We start from the raw sequence: 23011 nt of genomic DNA, 5'->3' as shown, positions 1-23011 counted from the left end.
AATGTCCTCATTCTGGTGTACTATTATGAAATTGCCATTGAAATTTGACTAAAATATATGTTGAAAAAAATTTTTGTTTTTTCATGGTTTGCTGTCTGATTTTTCAGTGGGATTTAAAAACCGTTTTAAAGAAAAGCAGTTAGTGACCAAGATGATGGAAACAATGCCCAACAAACAGAATCCTTCAACTTCATTGAAAAATAAGAATTGAAATAAAAACAGAAAAGAACAACAATCATAATAAAAACAATGTTGATGACTCAAAATTCGAAAAATGAAACAACTCTCAAGAAATGAATAAATGAAAGTGAAATTAATAAATAAGACAGAAAACATTCAATTTTCATTGTTTAAGAGTGCTGTTTTTTAAAGCCACATTTTGGACCGACACGTGTTGGTATTCATTCTGAGATGTCTTTTTACAATGTTTCATTCCTTGTATATAAATAAGCAGAAAGCATACTTTACTGATCTCCTTGGGAAACCACAGAACAGAGTGAATTTGCCAAAAAGACAAAGTTGTTGTTGTTTTTTTCAGGAAAGTTAAATAAAATTCTAATGTTCTGGGGAGGCTACAGAAGTGGACTTGGGATCAGCAGTTTACATGTTCAGTTCCCACACTGAGTCCCTTGAGCCCCACCTGCTCCCCAGAGTGCTCCAGTGAAAAAAGACTAAATTATTTTTTGTTTAGTTTAAAGACTAAAACACCCCACTCTCTTTGAAATATGTTGCTGTGCTTTGAGTGTCAAAACGTTTTATCCTTTTTTATTTCCAAATGGATTCATTCACATCCACTGTTTTCAAATAAAAGACAATTTTGGGCTTAAAATGAAAAATAAATTACAGAAAATATAAACGGTAACAAATAAGTGCTTTTACTGTGAAAGCTAAATCCACAGTGAATCATAACGAGCGGCGTACCGGAAGTTTACTGTGTGGGGTTTACATTTTTATGTTTCTCTATATTTTAAAAGTTAATTGAAATCATTAATTTATTACTGAAAAGTGAATTTCTATAGATTGTTTTGTTTTAGTTTTTATTCAATTTGCTGCCCTATTTGCATTCAAACATATTTTCACCAGGTTTTGTCGCTGGGAGCTTTAATTTCGACAGTCCCTCCACCGGAAGCGCTTCACATACACATATATAGCTGTCAGTCTTGACGGGGCGCTCAGAGAGGCTCATCAGCTGTACGACACGGAGGAATAACTGACCCAATTTACAGTCCGGAGGACAGCAGCAGCCCCGGGACGAGCCCCCGCCGGCAGCCCGGCCTCAGTCGGAGCCGTGTCCGGCCGCAGTAAGTCCCCGTCCTCCGCTCCGCTCCGCGCTCAGCCGTGTCAGCAGCTGTTAGCCTCAAGGTGCCTCAAACGCGGGTGATCCCGGATTAAACAGGTGAAATACGGCGTGCAAGCTCCAGTCGAGCCGTGCCGAGTTCCCGGACCTCGGTTTGCTCGGTGGATTTGCAGCCGGATCAGAGCCCCGGTGCCGGACCTGCACGGTCCTCGTGCGGGGTTGGTGACAGAGCGGATCACTACGCAGTGATCGGCCTGCGTTAAATAATCTGACAGCTCAATCTCCAGCTCGTAAACCTGCTGCCTGATGCTCTCACAGGGTCTCAGCCTCCTCAGATACATAATGCACGAACCCACCATTTTGTATGAAATGCCTCCGAGATGCTGCTTCCTCCACTCCATGCAGTCACACTTTAAATATTCACTTTGTGCAGGATTTTGTGTTAATCTGAATCAGTTTAATTCCCAGATCGAGCCATGAGTAACAGCCCTGGTGGCATCTGGATGGTAGTATTCTGATGTCCTGTGACTAAATCCACCAACATGTCTTAATTCTCACAAGTTAACCCGGCTGAGTTAGCCATGCATTTCCAGTTTGAGCCACAAGGTGGTGTATTGAGTCACAGTGAAGCAACTGAGACGAGAGTTAATCTAACAGTTTATCATACGAGAACCGCATTTATACACTGTCATCCTCTCAGTCAAAGATATGATATATGTGGATTTTATTACTTTCATTAATCATAATTATATGTTAATTCCTCACAATGTATCTGGAGTTAGTCTTTATTGTGATATCAACATGCTCAATGTGCACGTTGTGTGATCAGCATAGTTTCAGTGCATTTTTTTACATTCATGATTTGCAAATCATAGTAGTGTTGCAGTTCACGACAGTGAAAATCTGAAGGTCAGAACATTTTATTTTGCTGCAGTTTTTCCTTTAATTTGTTGAGAATTAACGGTATAAAATGTGAAACCATGTGCTTTATTTAAGGGCACACTGTCAGAACGGTATTAATTATAGGTGTAGTAGAGAGAGGATGAAATAATTCAACCGTTACGACAGGTGCAGACTTCATTCCAAGGTTTGCTTCATTTGCTGTGGATTTTACTTGCTGTTAGCATTCATGGACCCTTCGCTCCTGGATCTGAACAGGGGACTTGCTTACTGTAAAGACCTCGAGCTGTGAACAGTACAATTCAAAATTGGTTGAAAAGAAAGTTCCAATGTCCTTTCAGAGACCAAAATCAGCTTGTTAACCAACTTTCCCCAACCTGTTTAGTCTTGCAATACCAGTTTTCACCACAAGGTGGTGTATGGAGTCCCCCGGGAAGTCTGACAGAAGAACTGTTAACACAACAATGCTTGAAGCTCCCGGTCGCCGCTCGTTGTTGTGGTTCAGTCTACATGATAAGAGAGAAGAATCCGAAGTGTGACAGGACAGGCTGGTTCTGAAGGGATGAGACGCTTTCAACCAAATCCCACCAAAATTTAAATTACTGACTAACACAGAAATGACTGATACCCAGCTGCTAGCCTCAGTCAGACTTGAGCTCGCCGACGTCTATTCGATATCGATCCAGTCCAGTGAAGTCCTGCATGAAAAAGCTGACTTGCTGCACAGCTGCACAGCAAACCCCGGAGACACGAAGGCAGACCTCCGTCTATAAACAGAACCGTGCGAGGCTGTGAACAGGTGGCGGTCGTGACTGAAAATGTAATAATAACAGTAAGAAATCCCTGAAGAGTGTTTTGATGGATTATTTTGGACCCTTTTTCCTTTAAACCCTCACAGATTGCTTCAAACGGTCAACTCTGAGCTCTGATGAGCCAAAATATTACAGTGAAGCCAAAACCTGTGGGAGACAAAAAGATTACAGACATGAAAAATAAAAGAAATATCTGCTAAAGTCAAGATTTGTTTGCACTCTGAATGTGTCACTGTTTGTACGATGTCTGTACGAATATCCACGTTTTCCCTCTGTAATGTGTGTGTGGTTTCATTGCAAACACACCCAACAGCGCCCTCTGGTGGTCTGGCAGGCTAACCACATAGTCGCGTAAACGTGAAACTGTCGAGAAACGAAAACACAAGAAAAATCCGTTTTTTCACTGTAGCATGTCAAGCTCCATGAACTTGGACTTTTTTCTGAAGTAGCGCCTTTTTATCTGCTCTAAACATCCACCGTCAAAGAGAAAACCCGTGTCATCATAAAATAAGCTACTTAAAACCGAATGCAGCGAATCAGTCGTCTCTTCATTGCCGTAAACACAGAGCTTCATCACACGATCTCAGAACCTAGACTGTTGGCGTTCGCAGTTGTCTTTTCCAGATTGGAAGCTGATTCGTGTTGTTTCTTTTTCCTTCCTGCAGCAGTGAGGAGGAGCGGTGTGTGGGAGTCGGTGTCGCTGCAGAGAAACGCTTCGCGGCTCGTCGGCCTGGAAGCCGCTCCTCAGCCGGCGGCCTGCCGTCGACTCCTGGGAGGAACCGGTGGAAAGAGGAGCGTCTGTCTTCCTCGGACGCTGGTGAGGGGGCGTCTCCGGTCACACGGGTCGTTGTTCTGCCGGAGCTAATGGGCCGGCTGTCACCAGCACAGGTGACCCAGCGCCGCCGAGAGTCGCCGCCGGCCCCCCGGAGCCCGGAGCATGGCGGCGGAGCTCTGACTTTGGGATCAACGGCCGTTTGATTGTCGTGAATCCAGGAGCCGTCGAAGCCGAACGACCACCGAGCAGGAATGCAGACCTGCAGACGGACCGACCAATCAGGTGTGTTTCAACCGACGACTCACGATGCAGATGCTGACGGTTCATCACCTTCTGTTGGTCAGTTCTTTTCTGTTTCACTCAGGGGTGTCAAACATAAGGCGGGTGGGCCAAAACTGACCCGCAGCTAACAGGTATCTGAAATTAGCTTCATTAAACGAGCAGGAGGAGTTTCCAGGTTAGTTGCTGCAGCGTAACAGCTTGACAGAACTGGACTGTCGAGACGTGAACGTCGGCACCTGGTCTGCCTTCACTGCCGACGCTGCTGCTCTACAAGACAAAAAGAAGCTAAAACCGCAAAAACTGTCACCCAAGTTTCCAAATGCAGCTTAGCGAACTCGATATAAAAGCTTCAAACTCGCGTTTCCTTCATTTGTAGGCGTTAAATCTGCCTCTCTGTCTCTGCTGGTGCTAAACTACGCTGATTTCCTGCAGTAAAGTGATCTATTAATGATCACTGATGAATGGAGAGCAGGGCTCTGCAGCCACACGGCTCTGAGCAGGCAGCTGGAATTATTTCCACATTGCAGCGCAGTTCTTGAACATAATGTACCGGGACTGGAAACGTTCACTCCCCCTTTTCTTTTTTTTTCTTTTCTTTCTTTTTGGGATCCCCATGTGCCGGTGGGAGCCTGCGGAGGGTTTGGAGGGGATAATGTTCAGTCTTCCTCTGCCATACATTCCTTATCGCGGTGCTTGACCCAGATGGGACGTGTGGTCGGAGCGAAACGTGCAGAAGCGCCGCCTCAGACTGGACGTTAATCATTGTCGGGTTTCCTCACGTGAGCTGCAGGGAAAAGTAAACATCAGATTACTTGTGGACTTCTGCTCTGTTCAGATCAGTTGGAGTGTGTGTGTGTGGGTGTGTGTGTGTGTGTGAGTGTGTGCGTTACTGTATCATCACACTGTCACGACCGGCTTCAGTCGGTTGGTTTTTCTCCAGTTGTTTACAGTGAATGAAGTGAACAGTGGCAGGAGGAGGGAGGAATGCCGTCTTGTGACAGAATCGATTAGCATCAGGTGATCCTCCAGGTCGGAGCGCGGCTCCAGGAAACGGACGGATGTTTATTTCTTTCAGGTTTCTGCAGAATCGGTAGATATTATCCACCGTTTTACATGTGGTGGTTTAATTAAGGAGGTGTGATTTGTGTAGTTCTGGATGTTCAGCCGAAAAACAGCCGTTCTGGGGAAAAAAAAAAAAAATCCTCCTTTACAAGGAAACAAGGCTTCATCAGATCCAGATCGCGTCTCGGAGGTGGAGGCTGAGAGGACGAAGAGAGAAAAGCAATGAGTCTAAACCTAAAGCAGTCTCGCTGAGACGAAACCTTTCTGAAAACGGTGAGCGGGGCCTGAAAGCAGGAAGTGTTGATTCTACTTTTAGTACCGGTGAGAAGCTCCAGTGAGCAGCGCTCCGGTGGAAGGGAACGTTAACGTCTGGCTGCTGGAGCCCTGCGAGGCGAGGCCGATCTGCAGAACGCTCCTGCAGGGCTGATCGCTGCTGATTGCTGCTCCTCCAGCTGACAGCTGCTCCGCTGTCTGCCGTGAAGCTGTCAGATGGAACGGTGCCGTCGGTGTTCTGCGGTTCACTCTCGGCCACACGGTGACGACCCGTCTGGGTTTCCAGACCTGGCTCTCTGGGTTATGAGCATCGGCACCCGAACACCAACCTTCAGCTCATTTTCAGTGGAGATTCATGCTTTTAAAAGCTTTATTATTTCGTTGGAAACTGGTTTGAATCTACACCGGACAGCTGTAACATTATGATCATTCCACTAATACTGTTCACAGAAAACATTTTACAAATGCTGAAAAGGAGCCAAGAAGTGTCAGAAACTGTAGGGAAACACCGAATGTGTAAAGGGGGGGTATCTCCCACTTCCCACCGTGCGGCGCTGTGAATAATCCCACTCTCCTCTCTCCTCAGCGTAGTGTTGGAGCAGCGGCGCCCGTGAGGCTCCCTGAGGCGGCCATGTTGGATCTCCTCCTCAGAGAGCTGGTGTTGACCCGTCTCCACCCGTCGCCCCGCATCACGTCTCTACCGACCTAACCGCTCTTCCGCCGCCCGGCCGGCCGGGAGGAAGGTAAACCCCCCGGGTCCCCCCCCCCCCCCCCCCCTCCCACCCGATCAGTCAGGCTCGTCACCGAATGACTGGAGTCAGTTTGAGTTTTCTTCACCTTCAGTCCAGTAAAGATTCAGACCTCTGATGGGAGCTGTTCCACGTCTGCAGCCGGTTCGCTCACCGGGAGGCCGGTTTGACACCACCCGGTTTAAAAAGTCGCAGATGCTTTGAGTAAACAGAGCAGTGGAGTAATCCGGCGTGACGACGCATCAGATCACACTCCTCTGCTTTTCGGAGTCTGAATTCACACGGCGGCCCGGACCCGTGTCTCCCCTCCAGGTTCCCTGGTCCCGGTGGGAAAATGTCCGATGCGCACCACAAGCTGCTGCCCCGGAGCTGGCCCCGCCTCCTGCTGCTGCCGCTGACCTCCCTCTGGCTCCTGGCGCTCCCCGCAGGTGAGCCGGCGGCCCGCCGGGTTCCCACGCCTCTGCTTGCTCAGGGCGGATCCACATCCTCCTCAGGAGTTTATTGTGATAATCGGGCGGTTTGGGTTGGTAGAGCCGCTGTTTACCGCCCCGCTAATCTGAGGCGGGGAGGCGGACGAGCGCCTGCACCCCCGCTGCCTGAGCGAGGACAATCGAGGCTCTGTGTGTGTCTCTGTGTGTGTGTGTGTGTTGAGTGGCGGTGGGAAGAGAGGATGACTGAACACAGGCCAAAGCGACCGGCCTTCCTCAAACTGTGCCGCTTTTGTTTACGCCGCTTGGTGTTTTGACCCCGAAATCCAGAAACTGGACTCATCTCTGCCAATCAGACATCAGAAGCTCCAACCGCCGACACACTGAAAATACACACTTTGCACACACCGGGAGACGAGATCCGGCTGAATCCATGGCGGGAGTGTTCCAACTGTTCAACGCCAGAGCGCCAAGAAACGACCCAACCAGCGCCGATATTCTTACCTAACGTGCAAAGTTTAGTTGCACACCAGCAACAGTGCAATCGTTTCCAGTTGTTGCTGTTTTAAAACAAGATCATCCAGTTTGATGGAGCCGAGAGAGAGAGGACACCGTTTCCTCATACCGGATTGGAACTGAAACAGAAGCTCAGTTTAATTTTTCACTCAGTGGTTCCAGTCGCTGCTTTATTTTAACTGGCGAGAGAAGAAACGAGTGGTCAGGTGGAAGAACCCCGAACTGGACTGAGCCACACACACACACACACACACACACACACACACACACATATACACACACATCCTCGTTAACTGCAGCACCTCGCTGCCCTGCTGATTCCAGCCCGATGCGCTCTGCGCGCTGTGTGTGTGGAGGTCCGTGCACGCCGCGCACTGTGCTCGGGGTTTTAATCAGCGTCCTGTTTTGTCAGGGAAAAGCCTCACTTCCTCGCTCCGCCGCTGACTTGGCCGACTGCTGGAAACTACGGCTGCCTGTCGGCTTTTCCCAGAAATGTTCAGTCAGTGCCTGAGCTGTGAAAAGTCTCCCTGGTCGGGAGGAGAAATTCGCCTCGCTTGGTTTTTTTCGCTTTGCCCCTTCGGCTTCAACAATGCCAGACGGCCGAACAATGGCCTGATTGATACCAAGCAGGGCGACGTGGAAAAGCCGTGGCAGAGCCGCCGCTTCCCCTCAGAGATCCTTTTGATCAAGAAACATTTCACATGAGAGTCGGTGTAAAATTTCTCTTAAGGGAAAAACAGATAACTAGCATAAAGTGGGAAAACCCCCCCTTTTTAATTTAATAGTTTCTAACTGCAGGCTGGTTTAGAGCTGACATCTCTCTCTGATCATTTCACTAAACCTGTTTTATGAGAACTAGTGTTTTATTATAGAGCAGATTATAGAGCATCTTCCTCCCTCTAACGTCCAGATTATAGAGCATCTTCCTCCCTGTAACGTCCAGATTATAGAGCATCTTCCTCCCTCTAACGTCCAGACTATAGAGCATCTTCCTCCCTCTAACATCCGGATTATAGAGCATCTTCCTCCCTATAACATCCAGATTACAGAGCATCTTCCTCCCTATAACATCCAGATTATAGAGCATCTTCCTCCCTATAACATCCAGATTATAGAGCATCTTCCTCCTCTAACATCCAGATTATAGAGCATCTTCCTCCTCTAACATCCAGATTATAGAGCATCTTCCTCCTCTAACATCCAGATTATAGAGCATCTTCCTCCCTATAACATCCAGATTATAGAGCATCCTCCTCCTCTAACATCCAGATTATAGAGCATCTTCCTCCCTCTAACATCCAGATTATAGAGCATCTTCCTCCCTCTAACATCCAGATTATAGAGCATCTTCCTCCTCTAACATCCAGATTATAGAGCATCCTCCTCCTCTAACATCCAGATTATAGAGCATCTTCCTCCTCATAACATCCAGATTATAGAGCATCTTCCTCCCTCTAACATCCAGATTATAGAGCATCTTCCTCCCTCTAACATCCAGATTATAGAGCATCTTCCTCCCTATAACATCCAGATTATAGAGCATCTTCCTCCCTATAACATCCAGATTATAGAGCATCTTCCTCCCTATAACATCCAGATTATAGAGCATCTTCCTCCTCTAACATCCAGATTATAGAGCATATTCCTAGACGACCTGCTCTTCTCAGCCACTTGGCGCCCTTACCGTCGAGTCGATCAAACACTGGCTCTGCCTCGTACACACATTCAATCTGCGTAATCTGCGTCTTCTGGTCGTGTGACTGAAACGCTGCGATTGGTCGAGTGCCAGTCCGACTCCAGAGTTGCTCTTCCTGTTCCAGGTGTGTCGGCGAACCTGTGCCGGGTGACCGGCGGCGTGCTGGGCATCCACTGGAGCAGCACCGTGGGCCTGGGCTGGTACCCGCTGGCGGAGGGCCGGGCCGGGGCCACGTGCTGGGAGTCGTGCTGCCTGGAGCCCAGCTGCCACGCCGTGTGGAGCATCGGCGGGCGCTGCGTGCTGCTCGGCTGCTCCCGGAGGGCGGGCTGCCCCATCAGCTCCCTGCCGCAGCCCCACGAGGAGTCGCTGGGCCTCCTGCAGCTGCTCTCCAAGGTACCAGCCGGCCATGGAGTCGCTGTCGCCTCGGAGTTAAGGGTTAGGCCAACCTCATCTACAGGAGGAGAAAACTAACTGAATACATGCATCAAACCTTTTATCTATGAAAAGAAAAAAAAAGACAGTCCACACCTAGGCGAAGGGCTTTTGGGTGAAAACAAACCACATCAAAACGTGTCTAAATTCTGGGAGTGGTGTGCTGTGACTTTTCTCAGCATTCTGGTGGAAAAATGTCTGACAAAATTGTCATAAACCAGCAATTTTTTTCCCCATGTATTCTGGATGAGTCGCCCGAAAAGCACACAAGATCATCCCCAAGAAGTCCATCATGCCTCGCCATACTTTGATGTAGAGATGTCATTTAAATATCAAAACGTGGGAATTGTTGTCCTCTATCTAGATATGAAAACCTCATTTCAATATTTTCTACCAAATTTAAACTGTGAGCTTTAAAGTTTGGTCAGAATTCCAGCTGTTTTTGGAGCTTATAGTGGGTGTGTATTGGAGAGTGACAGAGTGAAAGGCTCTCCATTTAAACCAAAAAAAGTTTTTCTGTCATTCTCACTTACACATTTCTGACTCAATCATCACAAATCATACATCAAAATGGAGGTATCTTCATTGTGATTCTCAAAATGCTTTCATTTTGTCTCTATCTCAAATGGTTCTCTCTCCTGATGCATTTGTTTGAGAAGAGTGCTGCCGGGCAGAGATTTTCTCGCCTGAATCCAAAAGTTCACACATTTTTACAAACTCGCTGTGGCTGAATGAATGATCCGACAGACATGAGCATTTCAGGATGATTCCATCTAAGCCTTGTGACACTAAGTAAATAAATAAATAAATTTGAGTTTCACCTCTTGATTCTTGAAAAACACAATTTCTTCAACCATGCAAACTGGATGAAAAACTGCTGACTCACTGTCATGGCTGATCTCAGCTTGGAGCTCACAGTGAACAGTTGGCAGCGGCTGGCAGGCACAAAGTAAAATTTCCTCTGGAATGTTCTAGTTTTTCACTCTTTGTCCGTCTCCTCTCCCAGGGTCCAGTCAGACTGAAGCGCCAAAAGGCTCGTCAGCCAGAAAGCCCCAATAAAGATCCTCCGGGCACGGTAACGTCGCACAACATCACTTATTGTTCTGAGAGTTTAAGATGATGAAGAAAGTTGAGCCTCATGAAGGAGTGAATTGTTATTCCGTATCTTCACAGCCCTGTTTTTGTTAGCTTCATGTTTTTGTTAGCAGCCCTGATCTTTGACATGCTTCCTCGTGTTCGTGTCTGCAGGAAAGCTCCGAGCAGGACGCGTCACCAGCGGCTCCCACGGCCCCCGGCGGCGCCGCGCTTCTCCAGACGGCCCACCGGAACCTGAGCCAGGGGGCCAACGGGAGCTCGGACCCGGCTCCGGCTCCCGCGCAGCAGAACTCGACGCTGGACGACGCCGTCGATGCGTCGTCGTCTTCCAATAGCAGCGCTGGCAGCTCAGCCAGCACCACCGCCGCCACGGTCACCACGTCTCCCACACAGGCCGGTGAGTGAGCACGCTAATAGAGCTCCATGTTTTAATTATGAAGGCATGAATAATGTAATGCTGCTATACTGGTACTGTGTTGGAGAACATTTTCGGTTTCACACATCAAAAATCCTCCACTCCTGTCACGCCTGACTTTCACCAAACATCACTGGCACAAACTATATGAGATAAAATGTTGATATTTTAACAAAAAACAATCACTCACTACAGATAATGACTCCAGTCTCAACATAAAGCCAGTTTTGATGAAATCTTCTGCTGCAAAATGCAGTGAAATGTGCAAAAAACGGTTGCATTCTGCATGTTTTCACACCCTGAGGCTAATTTTACCATTTTCTTGGTGGTATGACCAGATTCGAGCCTGTTGCTGTCCAAATTCGGCCCACGAGCCTTATTTTTGATACCCCTGATTAAAGCAAATGAAACTCCTGTGTATCAAACAAGGAAATGCGTTTTGAGAATAATCTGCACATTGCACATGTTTAATTATAATGTAGCAGCTCTAAACTAGATAACATGCGTGCCTGTTGGATATATTAATGATGATTAAGAAGGCCGAATGACAGTTACACCCTTTATCAAGCTGTGTTTAATGATTGGACTGCTTTTTTTTCCTCTCATAACAAAACAGTCACGACAAACACGTGGTTGTTTGTGGAGACGAGCTGGATTATGACTTTATCCAGCAGAGTTTACAATCCCAGCTGCAGCAGGTGAACATGGACGGCTCTTCCTTTGGCTGCAGCCTGATTCTGCCCACAGGGCATGATTGTGCACACAGTATTCCCGCTGTATTATCTTTGCAGAAGATTACGATGCCTTGGCCCACGCCCTTCACGGCAGCGCGGGCTGCTCACGTGTCGCTTCTCCCAGATGAAAGCGGCGTGAGCGGCGGCCGTGGAGCCGCCCGGCCGGCAGCGGCGGGAATGTGCCGAGTCCCGCTTCGCCTCCGCGGACGGGAAGATCTGGTCCGATCGGTCCCACATGGTTATGACCAATAAACGGTGTGAGTCACGGCGGGTGACGACACCGTCAACAGAAGGACGCTTCTGTTGCTTTAAGGTCAGGGCAAGTTTATGGCACACCTGTAAAAGAGTGTGTTATAGTTGAGACGTAAACTGTTTCCTGCTGCAGCGTCACCGAGCTGCAACAATTCGATAAAGTTCCTACAGTTTTGTTCCTTCGTCAAGTTTGAAATTCACACGCTTGTGGCGCAGATCTCAGAGGAAATCGAACATTCATGACTGGAAGACGCAAAAGTCCTCCAGTGTTGATTGAGTTGTGCTTTTATCCGTGGGTCTCTGATCAGAGGGTAGCGTATCGACACCATCTCCTCCAGTCGGATCTGATCAGACTGGAATGTTTACATGACGCCAGTTTAATCAGATTACCTACGATTCACGTATCCGTTTCCGCCACAGAACACGCGGTCCGGATTCCTCATCGGTTTTTAGGGACACTTAAAACTCTAAACTTGTCTCATTTTCAGTTTGTTGAACTGGAAAAGAGGTGAAAAATAAGGAATCGAAGGAAAGCAAACTTTAAGGATCAGCTTCTCTGGAAGATCGTTCTCACAAACCCGATCATCAGCCGTCCTCCGCCGACGTGTTTCCCCTCCGTCTGGCAGCTGTGAGTGATTTAGAGCGGCGTTTCTGCCGGATGCGACACTGCTGCCATTGTCCTCCAGATTGATGAGTAGTGAAACGATGACGGGCGCCGCAACGAGCCGAAACGCACACGAGGAACCGAAACACAACCGCAGCTCTGAAAGAACAAACGCGCCGACGCCGGGCTCCTTCCGTCATTTACATGTTTCCCTGGCGGCGCCGGCTGAGCTGGCGCTGCTCTCGGCTCTATTTCCAGTCGTGATCGGCCTCCGGGGAGCAGCCTGACGAGTCGGCTGACAGAAACACACACCGGGGGAGGGGGGGTGTGTGTGTAGCTCATGGTGGTGGGAGGGGAGGGAGAGCACGAGACAGGCCGTAAAATCAAAACAACGAGGTGGAAGAAATGCTGCCGGCAGCAACACACACACACACACTCCGCTGACGCGTTTCCTGACGGTGCTAATTCTCCGTCCTTCCGTTGTCCGTCCCCGTGTCTCCGTCTCCGTGGGAGCAGTGCGGGAGCTGGTGGTGTCGGCAGGACAGAGCAAGGAGGTGACGCTGCCCAGCAACGAGGTGGAGCTCAACGCCTTCGTGGTCCCCACGCCCCCCGCAGGTAGAACCGCCGCCGCCGCCGCCACCGCCGCCGCCCGTCACCAGTCTGCTGTGGCTGCAGCTTTCCCTGACGTGTGTGTGTGTGTGTGAGATTTATGGCACATGCAGGTTCTCTCCTTAATGCTTTTCCAGCCTGTTTGTCAGATTTCCTCCTGACTCGGCGTCGACACGCCGTTAGTCTCCAATCCGCCAAGATGATACAGTTTGGAAGGAAACGCGTCACGGTTCCGTTAATCCGCTGATCCCTCCCTGACACGCTTCAGCAGACGTGGATGGATTTTAATTAAGTGCATGAGAACGCTGCTAACGTGTGTGTGTGTGTGTGTGTGTGTGTGTGTCGCCCTGCAGGGACAAACTATGCATTTGACTGGCGTCTGATAACTCATCCCAAAGATTACAGCGGGGAGATGGAGGGGAAGCACAGCGCCACGCTGAAGCTCAGCAAGGTACGGACGGCGGCCGCCGTCTCTCTGACCGCCTGCGCTGAAAAACACGGCGCCGCCGGTTGGAGGCGGAGCTCACTTCCTGTCCCTCTGTCCCCAGCTGACCGTGGGCCTGTACGAGTTCGAGGTGACGGTGGACGGAGAAGGCGCCCACGGCGAGGGCTACGTCAACGTCACGGTCAAACCAGGTGTGTGAGTGTGAGTGTGAGTGTGAGTGTGAGTGTGAGTGTGAGTGTGAGTGTGAGTGTGAGTGTGAGTGTGAGTGTGAGTGTGAGTGTGAGTGTGAGTGTGAGTGTGAGTGTGAGTGTGAGTGTCCGAGCCGGGTGGAGATAACGGACGGGGATGTTCCTCCCTCTGCCGTCACGCTCGGCCGCGCCGCCTTGTTTTCCCTCCCCGCCTTCGGGCCACAAGCCGCTGACGCCGGTTCGATTCCCGCTCGCCTAACGCCGTGTTTTCCGCCCGGCAGAGCCGCGGGTCAACAAGCCGCCCGTCGCCGTCGTCTCCCCGAAGTTCCAGGAGATCTCCCTGCCCACCACCTCCACCGTGATCGACGGCAGCCGTGAGTCTCCCCGCCGCACGTGCACGCTCACATGCACGCCCACGCCGGCGGGGCTTTGAACCGGCTCCTCTGCTCCGCCCCTCCAGAGAGCACCGACGACGACAGGGTGGTGTCGTGGCGCTGGGAGGAGGTGAAGGGCCCGCTGAGGGAGGAGAAGGTCTCGGCCGACACCGCCGTGCTCACGCTCACCAGCCTGGTGCCGGGGAACTACACCTTCAGGTTCCGTCCTCCGCCCCGCTGTCCGGACGCTCCGCCGGTCGCCGCTCAGTGAAACCGGTCTTCACCGCCTTTCTTCCCCAGCTTGACGGTGACGGACTCGGACGGCGCCACGGACTCCACCCTGGCCGCTCTCGCCGTCAACAAGGCCAAGGACTACCGGCCGGTGGCCAACGCCGGCCCCAACCAGGTCATCCAGCTGCCGCGCAACTCCATCAGTCTGTACGGCAACCAGAGCACCGACGACCACGACTCGCTGTCCTACGAGTGGTCGCTCAGCCCCGAGAGCAAGGACAAGGTGGTGGAGATGCAGGTGAGGCGCATGGAGGAGCGGCTGGGGAGGGGGAGGGCCGGTTTCTGAGGCGTCACGGTTCACCTGCTTCCGTTTCGGTTCTGCTTCAGGCTTTGACGCCTCGCTGCTTGAATAACAGTAAAGAGCTTCTCAATAAATAAAAGTGAAGGAAGAAAAAATGGGACTTGATACTTTTGGAGATGTTTTTGTTTTCCTCTGCTCGTCTAGTTACACTTGTCCAAACAGCTGGAGAGTTCAGTTCAGTCAACATTAGAAAGGGGAGTGTTTTCTAAAAATCTTCATTTCCTTCCAGCACCGTTATGTTAAAAAAAACAACCAAAACGTCATCGAAGTTTCCCGTTTTCAGTCAGTATCTCCGGCTCATCATTTTTCTGAAAGCGTTCTTCCTCGCTCTCTTCCTCCTCCTGACATTTTTGACACCAGCTACAGAGAAATTGCACAGACGTGTGCATCAACACGCCGGGATTCTCACAGCAGGAGCTGCAGTTCGCTCAGAAAGGAGAAGCTGTAGAAAAGTCAGAATAAACTCGGGTAACGCGACTCGCTGTGCGAGGGAGCCGGACCTCCTGATGAGCAGGGAGAACATGCAGACTCCACTGGCCTGACGGGAGGTTCAGGTTCATGACGCTGCAGAGGAAACCGTCTTTACAGCAGCTTCTTCTCAGACAGAGACGAGAAACTGGGACGTCTGGATTATAATCTGCACAATGACCCACTTCACGTCTTAAACTGCATTATTGATCACTCTGAGATGTTTTAGTTTCTCTCATTATCAGTGGTTTGGATTCAGATTCCTAAACCTTCTGAGTGTGTGTGTGTGTGTGTGTGCTCTCCCCAGGGCGTCCGCACGCCGATCCTGCAGCTGTCCGCCATGCAGGAGGGGGATTACACCTTCCAGCTGACCGTGACCGACTCGGCCGGGCAGCACGACACCGCCCAGGTCACCGTCATCGTGCAGCCAGGTGTGTGTGTGTGTGTGTGTGTGTGTGTGTGTGTGTGTGAGGGCTGGGAATTGGATCAGGCTCCACAGCTGCTGAGAGACGTCTGTCCTGCTAGAAATACTGGTCTTCCATCAGGACCATCAAACTCTGGGCTCCAGTCGAACCCCGACGCCGTTACGTAGCGTTTAACGGTATGAAGACGGATTTAGAGCCCGGATCTGAACTTTATGGAGCCTGTCTGGGATCATATGAAGAGAGACAGAAGGCTTTGAACTTCAGCTAGAGCAGAGCAGAGGAGGTCAGGGGTCACTGACGGCCTGATTTCCTCTCCAGTCGGTTGGACCTGTGACGTAGAGCCATAAAAACCTTTAAACTAGGTTCTGTCTTTGTTGTGGAGCAAAGTATAAACAATGAAAATGTCAGATTTTTTTACAATTACCACAGAAAATGACTCTAATCTCAACATGAAGCCAGTTAGAATGAATCCATCTGGAGCAGAATTCAGTGGAAAGACGGCGCCCTGCTCCCTGTCTGCCCTGGATCCTTATTCAGACTTGCTTTTGGGGCGTGAGGCGTGCGGCGAGCGCCGCTCTCTCCTCCGTGTCGGGTTGTTCTGAGTCAGACCGAGTGGATCGGCGAGCGAACGAGCCCACCTGCCGCCGCCGCCGCCGCCATCATGTGCACAAACATCCAGCTGCAGGCCTCACCGCCTCACATGAGTCACGGTATCTGAGAGACTCTGATTCCAGGCCTGCGGCGCCGCCGTCACGCCGTAATGACAGATCTGGGCTGTGGTCGCAGGGACAAATTACCAGCGGTCTAATTCCCGTCATTTAGTGATTTGCTGTTCGGTGATCTGTATTTATTCAGCTTGTTGTGGCGTTTTGATCGTTCTCTCCCGCAGAAAACAACAAGCCGCCGGTCGCGGACGCCGGGCCGGAGAAGGAGCTGACGCTGCCCATCGACCGAACCACGCTGGACGGCAGCAAGAGCAGCGACGACCAGAAGATCCAGACGTTCCACTGGAAGAAGAGCAGGTGAGTGACCCCGGGCGAGCGAGAGAGAGAGGGAGAGAGGCGCCGCTTCACCGCCCTCTGCTCCTCCCCCAGCGGCCCCGACGGCGTCAAGATCGAGAACGCGGACAGCGCCGTCGCCACGGTGACGGGCCTGGAGGTCGGCACCTACGAGTTCACCCTGACGGTCACCGACGAGAGGAAGCTGGAGAGCAGCGACACCGTCACCGTGGTCGTCAAGGAAGGTGTGTGCGTGTGTGTGTGTGTGTGTGAGAGTGTGTGTTAATGAGGACGATCATCTAAACCAAAACACAACTATAGCTCCTCCTCTTCAAGCCACAGCTGTCAGAGGAATTAGTCATATTAAAGACAGCTGGTCCTGTCCCGGTCTGTCCTCCAGAGATGGACCAGCCCCCGAGGGCCCGTGTGGTCTCCAGCCCGCCCGTCTCTCTCCCGGCCCGGACCGCCACTCTGGACGGGTCCCAGTCCACCGACGACAAGGGAGGAGTGAGCTTCCTGTGGACCAGAGAGGACAGCAGCCCTGCTGCCGGGGTGAGTCCTGCTGAAGGCGAACAGCTGAAACTGCTGTTGTTTTAAAGGCTGTTGTTTTAAATACAGAATTGTTCACTTCCGTGCGTTTCCTTTTTCCTCTTCGACCAGGATGTGCTGAACAACTCCGACCACCAGGCGGTGCTGTTCCTGGGGAACCTGGTGGAGGGGAAGTACAGCTTCATCCTGACTGTGACCGACAGCAAAGGTCAGAGCAGCAGGGACAGGGGCACGGTGGAGGTCAGACCAGGTACACACACACACACTCTGACACACACCCCCCCTCCACCCAGTCAGACTGTAACCCTCTGGCCCCGCCCCCGGCAGACGTGTGGCAGCGGGACCTGGTGGAGCTGGTGCTGGAGGTGTCCGTCTCCCAGCTGTCCCAGCGCCACCGGGACATGCTGCTGCGGCAGGTGGGCGTCCTGCTGGGCGTGCTGGACAGCGACATCGTGGTCCGAGAGATCAGCGCCTTCAACGAGCACAGGTGCCCCGCCCCCCGCCCCCCGCCCCCCGCCCCTCGTCCTCCGCCCGTCCTCTCCCTCAGAATCTCTGAGAACAGGAGGTTTGACTGGAGACGTGTTCAGCAGGACGGCTTTCTGACAGTGTGGCGAGTCCTTTCAGAATAAAAGCTCATGTTCATGGTCCTCCTGCCCCCCCAGCACCCGGCTGGTCTTCCTGGTGTCCGGCGGGCCGGGGCGCCCCCCGCTGTCCGGCCGCAGCGTCGCGCTCGGCCTGAGGAACAAACTGAGGAAGCAGAAGAACGACTTCCTGATCTTCAAGGCCCGACGAGTCGATACCGTCGGTGAGTAGAGCCAGAGGACGCTGCTCTTCATCACCACTGCTCCTCTTCATCACCCCTCCTCTCCTCCTCTTCATCACTACTCTGCCTTCTTCTCCTCTTCTTCATCACTACTGCTCCTCTTCATCACTACTTCTCTTCATCACCACTGCTCCTCTTCATCGCCCCTCCTCTCCTCCTCTTCATCACTACTCTGCCTTCTTCTCCTCTTCTTCATCACTACTGCTCCTCTTCATCACTACTGCTCCTCTTCATCACCCCTCCTCTCCTCCTCTTCATCACTACTCTGCCTTCTTCTCCTCCTCTTCATCACTACTGCTCCTCTTCATCACTACTGCTCCTCTTCATCACTACTGCTCCTCTTCATCACTACTGCTCCTCTTCATCACCCCTCCTCTCCTCCTCTTCATCACTACTCTGCCTTCTTCTCCTCCTCTTCATCACTACTGCTCCTCTTCATCACTGCTCCTCTTCATCACCGCTCCTCTCCTCTTCATCACTGCTCCTCTTCATCACTGCTGCTCTTCATCACCACTCCTTCTTCTCCTCCTCTTCATCTCTTCTCCCCCCGCTCCTCTTCATCACCTCTTCTCCTTATCTTCATCACCATCTCTCCTTCTCCTCTTCACTCCTCTTCATCACCACTCTTTCTTCTCCTCCTTATCACCTCTCCCCCTCCTCGTCACTGCTCCTCATCCTCTTCATCACTTCTCCCCCTCCTCCTCTTCATCACCTCCTCCTTTTCATCACTCCTCTTCATCACCTTCTCCTCTTCACCTCCTCCTTGTCTTCATCACCTTCTCCTCTTCATCACTCCTCCTGCTTCTCCTCTTCATCACCCCTCCTCCTCCTCAGTCTGCCAGCTGAACTGCTCTAACCACGGGGAGTGTGACTCCTTCACTCGGCGCTGCGTCTGCCACCCGTTCTGGATGGAGAACGTCATCCGGGCTCAGCTGGGAGACGCCGAGAGCAACTGTGGTGAGAACCGGCTCCAGTAGAGACCCTGAACCACCTGAACCACCTGACCGACCCGGACCGACCCGGACCGACCGACCCCGACCGACCCCCGACCGACCCCCGACCGACCCCCGACCGACCCCCGACCGACCCCCGACCGACCCCGACCGACCCCCGACCGACCCCGACCGACCCCGACCGACCCCGACCGACCCGACTGACCTCCTCTTCCCGCCCGCAGAGTGGAGCGTTCTCTACGTCACCATCACCTCCTTCATGATCCTGGTCGCCACGGCAACGCTGGTCTGGGGGGTGGCGTGCTGCTGCAGCAGGTGAGGGCAGGAGGGGGGAGTCGGCACGCCGCGGCGAGGAGCAACGCTGGAGAACTTCTTGTTTCTTTCCTCCGTCTCGCAGGCGGAAGAGCAAGGCGCGCAGAAGCAAGAGTCGGTATAAAATGCTGGAAGGTGACGACCAAGACAGCCTGGAGCTCCAGCCGCCCAGAACTGGTGAGAAACACACAAACGGTGAAAACGATGCAGTCGGCACGCCGAGCTGCTTCTTGGAGCCACTAGTTTAGTTTTTTCCACTTGAAAACGTCGCAGAAACGAAAAGTTTATTACGACACACAGATTCTTTAACGGCAAAATAGTGAGTTAATTTCAAATGTATGAGGAAAACATTTTTTGGATTTATTTCAGTGATGGAAGTGAAATACCAACAGATGAACAAAGTAATCGGTAATCTGTTTCCTGACTTGGTCACATGATCACCACCTGCTTCTGCTTCGTTTTGGACGTTTTCGTCTGAAGCAAAGAGAAAACAGACGCTGGAGCCTGAAGTTCACACTGTTGACTTTCATCCTCTTCCTCCTCCTGCAGCCCGCCTGAAGCCGGCGCCCGCCCCCACCTCCTCCGCCCTCATGCACTCGGACTCGGACCTGGACAGCGACGACGCACCGGGCGGCGCTCCGTGGACGGAGGCGGAGCGGGGCCACCTGCTGCGGCCCCAGAACGGCTCCCTGAGGAACGGCCAGGGCCCGGCCCGGGGCAAGAAGCAGCGCGAGGAGCTGCTATAGCAGGACGGGAGGGGTGGAGGAGGAGGAGGAGGGGTGGAGGGATAAACCCCCCCCCACCCCCACCCCCACCCAGCACCACCAACACACTCACTGAAACACACAGCCTCGCTCTCATGAAGACCGAGGAGGAAGAACATGCTGGAAACATGTTGACCCACTGAGAACCACCACTATGAAGCCCCCTGCTCCACCACTGAGCCAACACACACACACACACACACACACACACACACACACACACACACACACACACACACACACACACACACCGAGGACGCTGTGTGTGAATGCTGTGAAACTCTGCTGTTATTTAGCTTGAAGAATGTAGAGCGAGTCTCCGGCCGACCGGAGGCCGTGAGGGACGCCGGCGTAGATTTACACCCAACCAGCCACTGCACACACACACTCACACACACACACACTTTCAGGTCCACATGACGCTACCAAACACTGCCATTTGTCTTCAAACCAATGCGCGGACGAAGAGAAAAACGGGAAACACAAACCAAAAGAGAGGAGTGCATGAGGAGCGAGGGCGGGCCGCTGCGCCGGACCGACGGGCTGCATGTTCGATTCCTCTGGCTGCCGTGCCAAAAACAAAACACAAAGTCTGCGTTTTAACCCTGTCATCGACACACACTGGAGTCCGGACCGCCGTTCCTTCACGTCTTGATGAACCACTTCCTGTTTGCGTTCCTCCTCATGCTGTGAGTTCCTGCACTTTGATTTAACGTCTCAATGTCCAAAAGGGAAAAAAGGTCAAAAGGTTCAAGCTGGAAGAATCAGCCATACTGATGTGACTCTGCTGCATTTTACAATACTTTTATTTTATTTTTCCCCGTCGGGACGGAAGATGTTCAGGAAACGTGTCCAGAAGCACCTTAAATGAATAAACTGTAGATTTCCTCCCCTGAAGGATTCCCTGAACGCGGCGCCACTTTGAATGTGAAGTTTTCATCACTTTTAAGAGTTTTTTGTTTGTTTTTTTTTTTTTTTTGCTGTTTTTGTTGTTGGATATTTTAAAGCAGAGGGTTTTAAAGTGTGGGCGGAGCCTCATCCAAGGTTCAGGACTGAAATAAATGGAGAATCAAACTGGAATTATTCTATTAAGACACCGTTTTCAAACGATTTCAAAGAATTTTCACATTCAGTTCTTCAAGAAAATGGTTCTGATCAAGTTTGTCGAGGTTTGATTTGATAATGTACAATTTCATATTAAGTCACTTTAAATAATTACATTTTTCACTTCATAGCAAAATAAACTAATGTAGCAGTTGGATTTATTGAAAAAAAAAAAGACTTCCCAGATATTTAACATCTAAAGAATTGAACCAGCGTGAATAAGATTTATCATTTATTGGCTGTTTGCAATAAATCAACATTATCATATAAATGAATGTATTTGTTGGTTAAATTTTACACTTTAGCAAATGTTTTGGTGATTTAATGAAATATCCTGTTATTTTTAGATTCAGTGTTTCTGAGTTTCATAACTTATGAGCTAAAACGAGAAAAATGAAAGGTTTGGAATATTCAATCTTCTGTATAAAACTTCTAAATTATTTGAAACTTGTGAGTCTCTGGTTGCAAACGGCCGTTAGCGGGAGTTTGTTTTAATCCTCCCACTCTGTGAAAACCGCTGCTTTAAAGAAGATTCCCTCTCGTCTGGGTTTCAGCCTCTCCGTCTCTCGCGGATCACTCCTGCTGTTAAAGACCCTTCTCTTTTCTCTTTTAAAGACATTTTTCTCTGGCTTCCTGAATTTGTCCGGCCATCTCTCTGCCACAAACGAATCGAGCGCGCCCAAGTGCCATCTCTGTTTGACTCTCTGAAACAGCCACATTTATTTGCACAGTGCGTTGTTGTTTTGTTGGGATTTGTGTTTGTGGTGGAAAACAGCCGGACGAGTTCAGTGTTGCTCCATTTTTTCCTTTTCTCCGGTTCAGATTTGTTTCCAGACACTTTTTGAAGGTCATGTTTTCTTTTTCCGCCACACTGAAAGTTTCCTCTGTTCCTGGAGGAGAAATGAATCCACTGTGAAGGAGAAGGAGAAGCTTCCTGTCCAGGGGAACGATCTCTTTTTGTTCTTTCTCTTTGTTTTGAAGCTGATTTAAGTGAAGGAGCTCCCCTCCCTTCTTTCTGTGAGCATTACCTGATGCAACTGGATGGTCTGTAAATTATCAAAATGTTTTGGTTTGTTGAGTTTTTCTCATCTGAACAAAGACATTGAACACAAACTGGAGTTCATGGATTCATTTGTATCGATTTTCCCCACCATAAATGAAGATTTAAATTTTATCTAACTCTATGAGTGCACAGTGGCTAAAAGTGACTTAAAATACTTTAAATTGTAACCGAGTGCAGTGTCAGTAATGTGCTTGAATGTACTTTTAGTATTATTCCCACCTCTGAATCTGAAGACATGTAAAACAACTGAAAATACGATTTAAATACGTGAAGATTCATGTACGTTGAGGGCAGTGGTTAATTTAAAGTGCAATAATGGGAATAAAATGACCAGTGGGACAAAGGAGTTACACACCTATGATAGGTGACCTATCACAAAAAATATGTTTAATTATGAAAAAAGGCAAAAAGAAACCTGAGAAAAGTTTTAATGAGAGTAAAGCTGCCACAGAGACACTGAACTGGTTCAACACAGCCGCATGCAGCCCTGCTCTTATAGTACAGCTATGGAAAATGTACTGTACTTCCAGCACGCAGAGAAATGTACAAAGCTCAGCATTTGGGGAGTTTTCCTGCAGTGTTTCTGGGCAATGACCATGCAAACTAAATATAGATGCATGTCTGGCTCAGATATGTTGTACAACAGCATGATAAAATGTTTGCGAAGCTACAAATGTGCCACAAACAGGCATGCTGTTAAGTTTAAGTTAAAAATAGCGCAATTTGTAATTACATGGCCATTACTGAGCCTAACCCCAGGCTACATAGTAGACTGCCACTACTTGAATATGTTTTAAAATGCAGTGTTGTGTTTTGTGTAATTTCAACCCCTGTAATCGTGCTGTAATGGACTTTTCCAGTATTTTAGATTTGTTTTTGCATGTGCAGTTTTGCACAACTCAGCTAAAAAAGATGCAAAATGACCACAAAACAAAGAGATTCAAAAAAAAAAAGTGCAGAATGTGCACGTGACCCTAAACCCCGTTTCTCTGTGCTGTCAGGACATGTTCTCCAGGTGTTTC

The 23011-nt window shown here is 50.2% G+C and overlaps 1 protein-coding gene across 4 annotated transcripts; it reads left to right on the top strand.

The window, feature by feature from the left end:
• The first annotated feature begins 1150 nt into the window (after positions 1-1150).
• Positions 1151-22004, top strand: kiaa0319l (KIAA0319-like ortholog). 4 transcript variants are annotated; one of them, XM_030120145.1, is made up of 25 exons: positions 1151-1301; positions 3678-3826; positions 3898-4066; positions 5988-6144; positions 6463-6578; positions 8915-9183; positions 10229-10297; positions 10471-10714; positions 12839-12937; positions 13285-13382; positions 13480-13567; positions 13846-13938; positions 14025-14157; positions 14239-14467; positions 15306-15429; positions 16313-16445; positions 16518-16666; positions 16822-16973; positions 17082-17220; positions 17298-17457; positions 17633-17775; positions 18628-18750; positions 18971-19061; positions 19144-19235; positions 19608-22004. In XM_030120145.1, the coding sequence occupies exons 5-25, from the start codon at positions 6485-6487 to the stop codon at positions 19802-19804; spliced, it is 2919 nt and encodes a 972-aa protein (XP_029976005.1). In that variant the 5' UTR covers positions 1151-1301; positions 3678-3826; positions 3898-4066; positions 5988-6144; positions 6463-6484; the 3' UTR covers positions 19805-22004. The 4 variants fall into 4 exon arrangements, with proteins under 4 accessions (XP_029976005.1, XP_029976004.1, XP_029976002.1 ...); XM_030120144.1 differs by having other exon boundaries at positions 3675-3826; positions 5993-6144; XM_030120142.1 differs by having other exon boundaries at positions 3675-3826.
• Positions 22005-23011: the final 1007 nt, after the last annotated feature.

The sequence above is a fragment of the Salarias fasciatus genome, chromosome 22, assembly GCF_902148845.1.
Source record: "Salarias fasciatus chromosome 22, fSalaFa1.1, whole genome shotgun sequence".
NCBI lineage: Eukaryota > Metazoa > Chordata > Actinopteri > Blenniiformes > Blenniidae > Salarias > Salarias fasciatus.
This window is presented reverse-complemented; position numbering and strand designations above follow the sequence as displayed.

Bases quoted from the DNA above. Each gene is read 5' to 3' on its own strand.
- kiaa0319l (XM_030120145.1), top strand. From the start codon at position 6,485: ATGTCCGATGCGCACCACAAGCTGCTGCCCCGGAGCTGGCCCCGCCTC. The intron at 17,221-17,297 runs GTACACACACAC...CGCCCCCGGCAG, and splicing joins CACGGTGGAGGTCAGACCAG to ACGTGTGGCAGCGGGACCTG. The intron at 17,458-17,632 runs GTGCCCCGCCCC...CTGCCCCCCCAG, and splicing joins AGCGCCTTCAACGAGCACAG to CACCCGGCTGGTCTTCCTGG.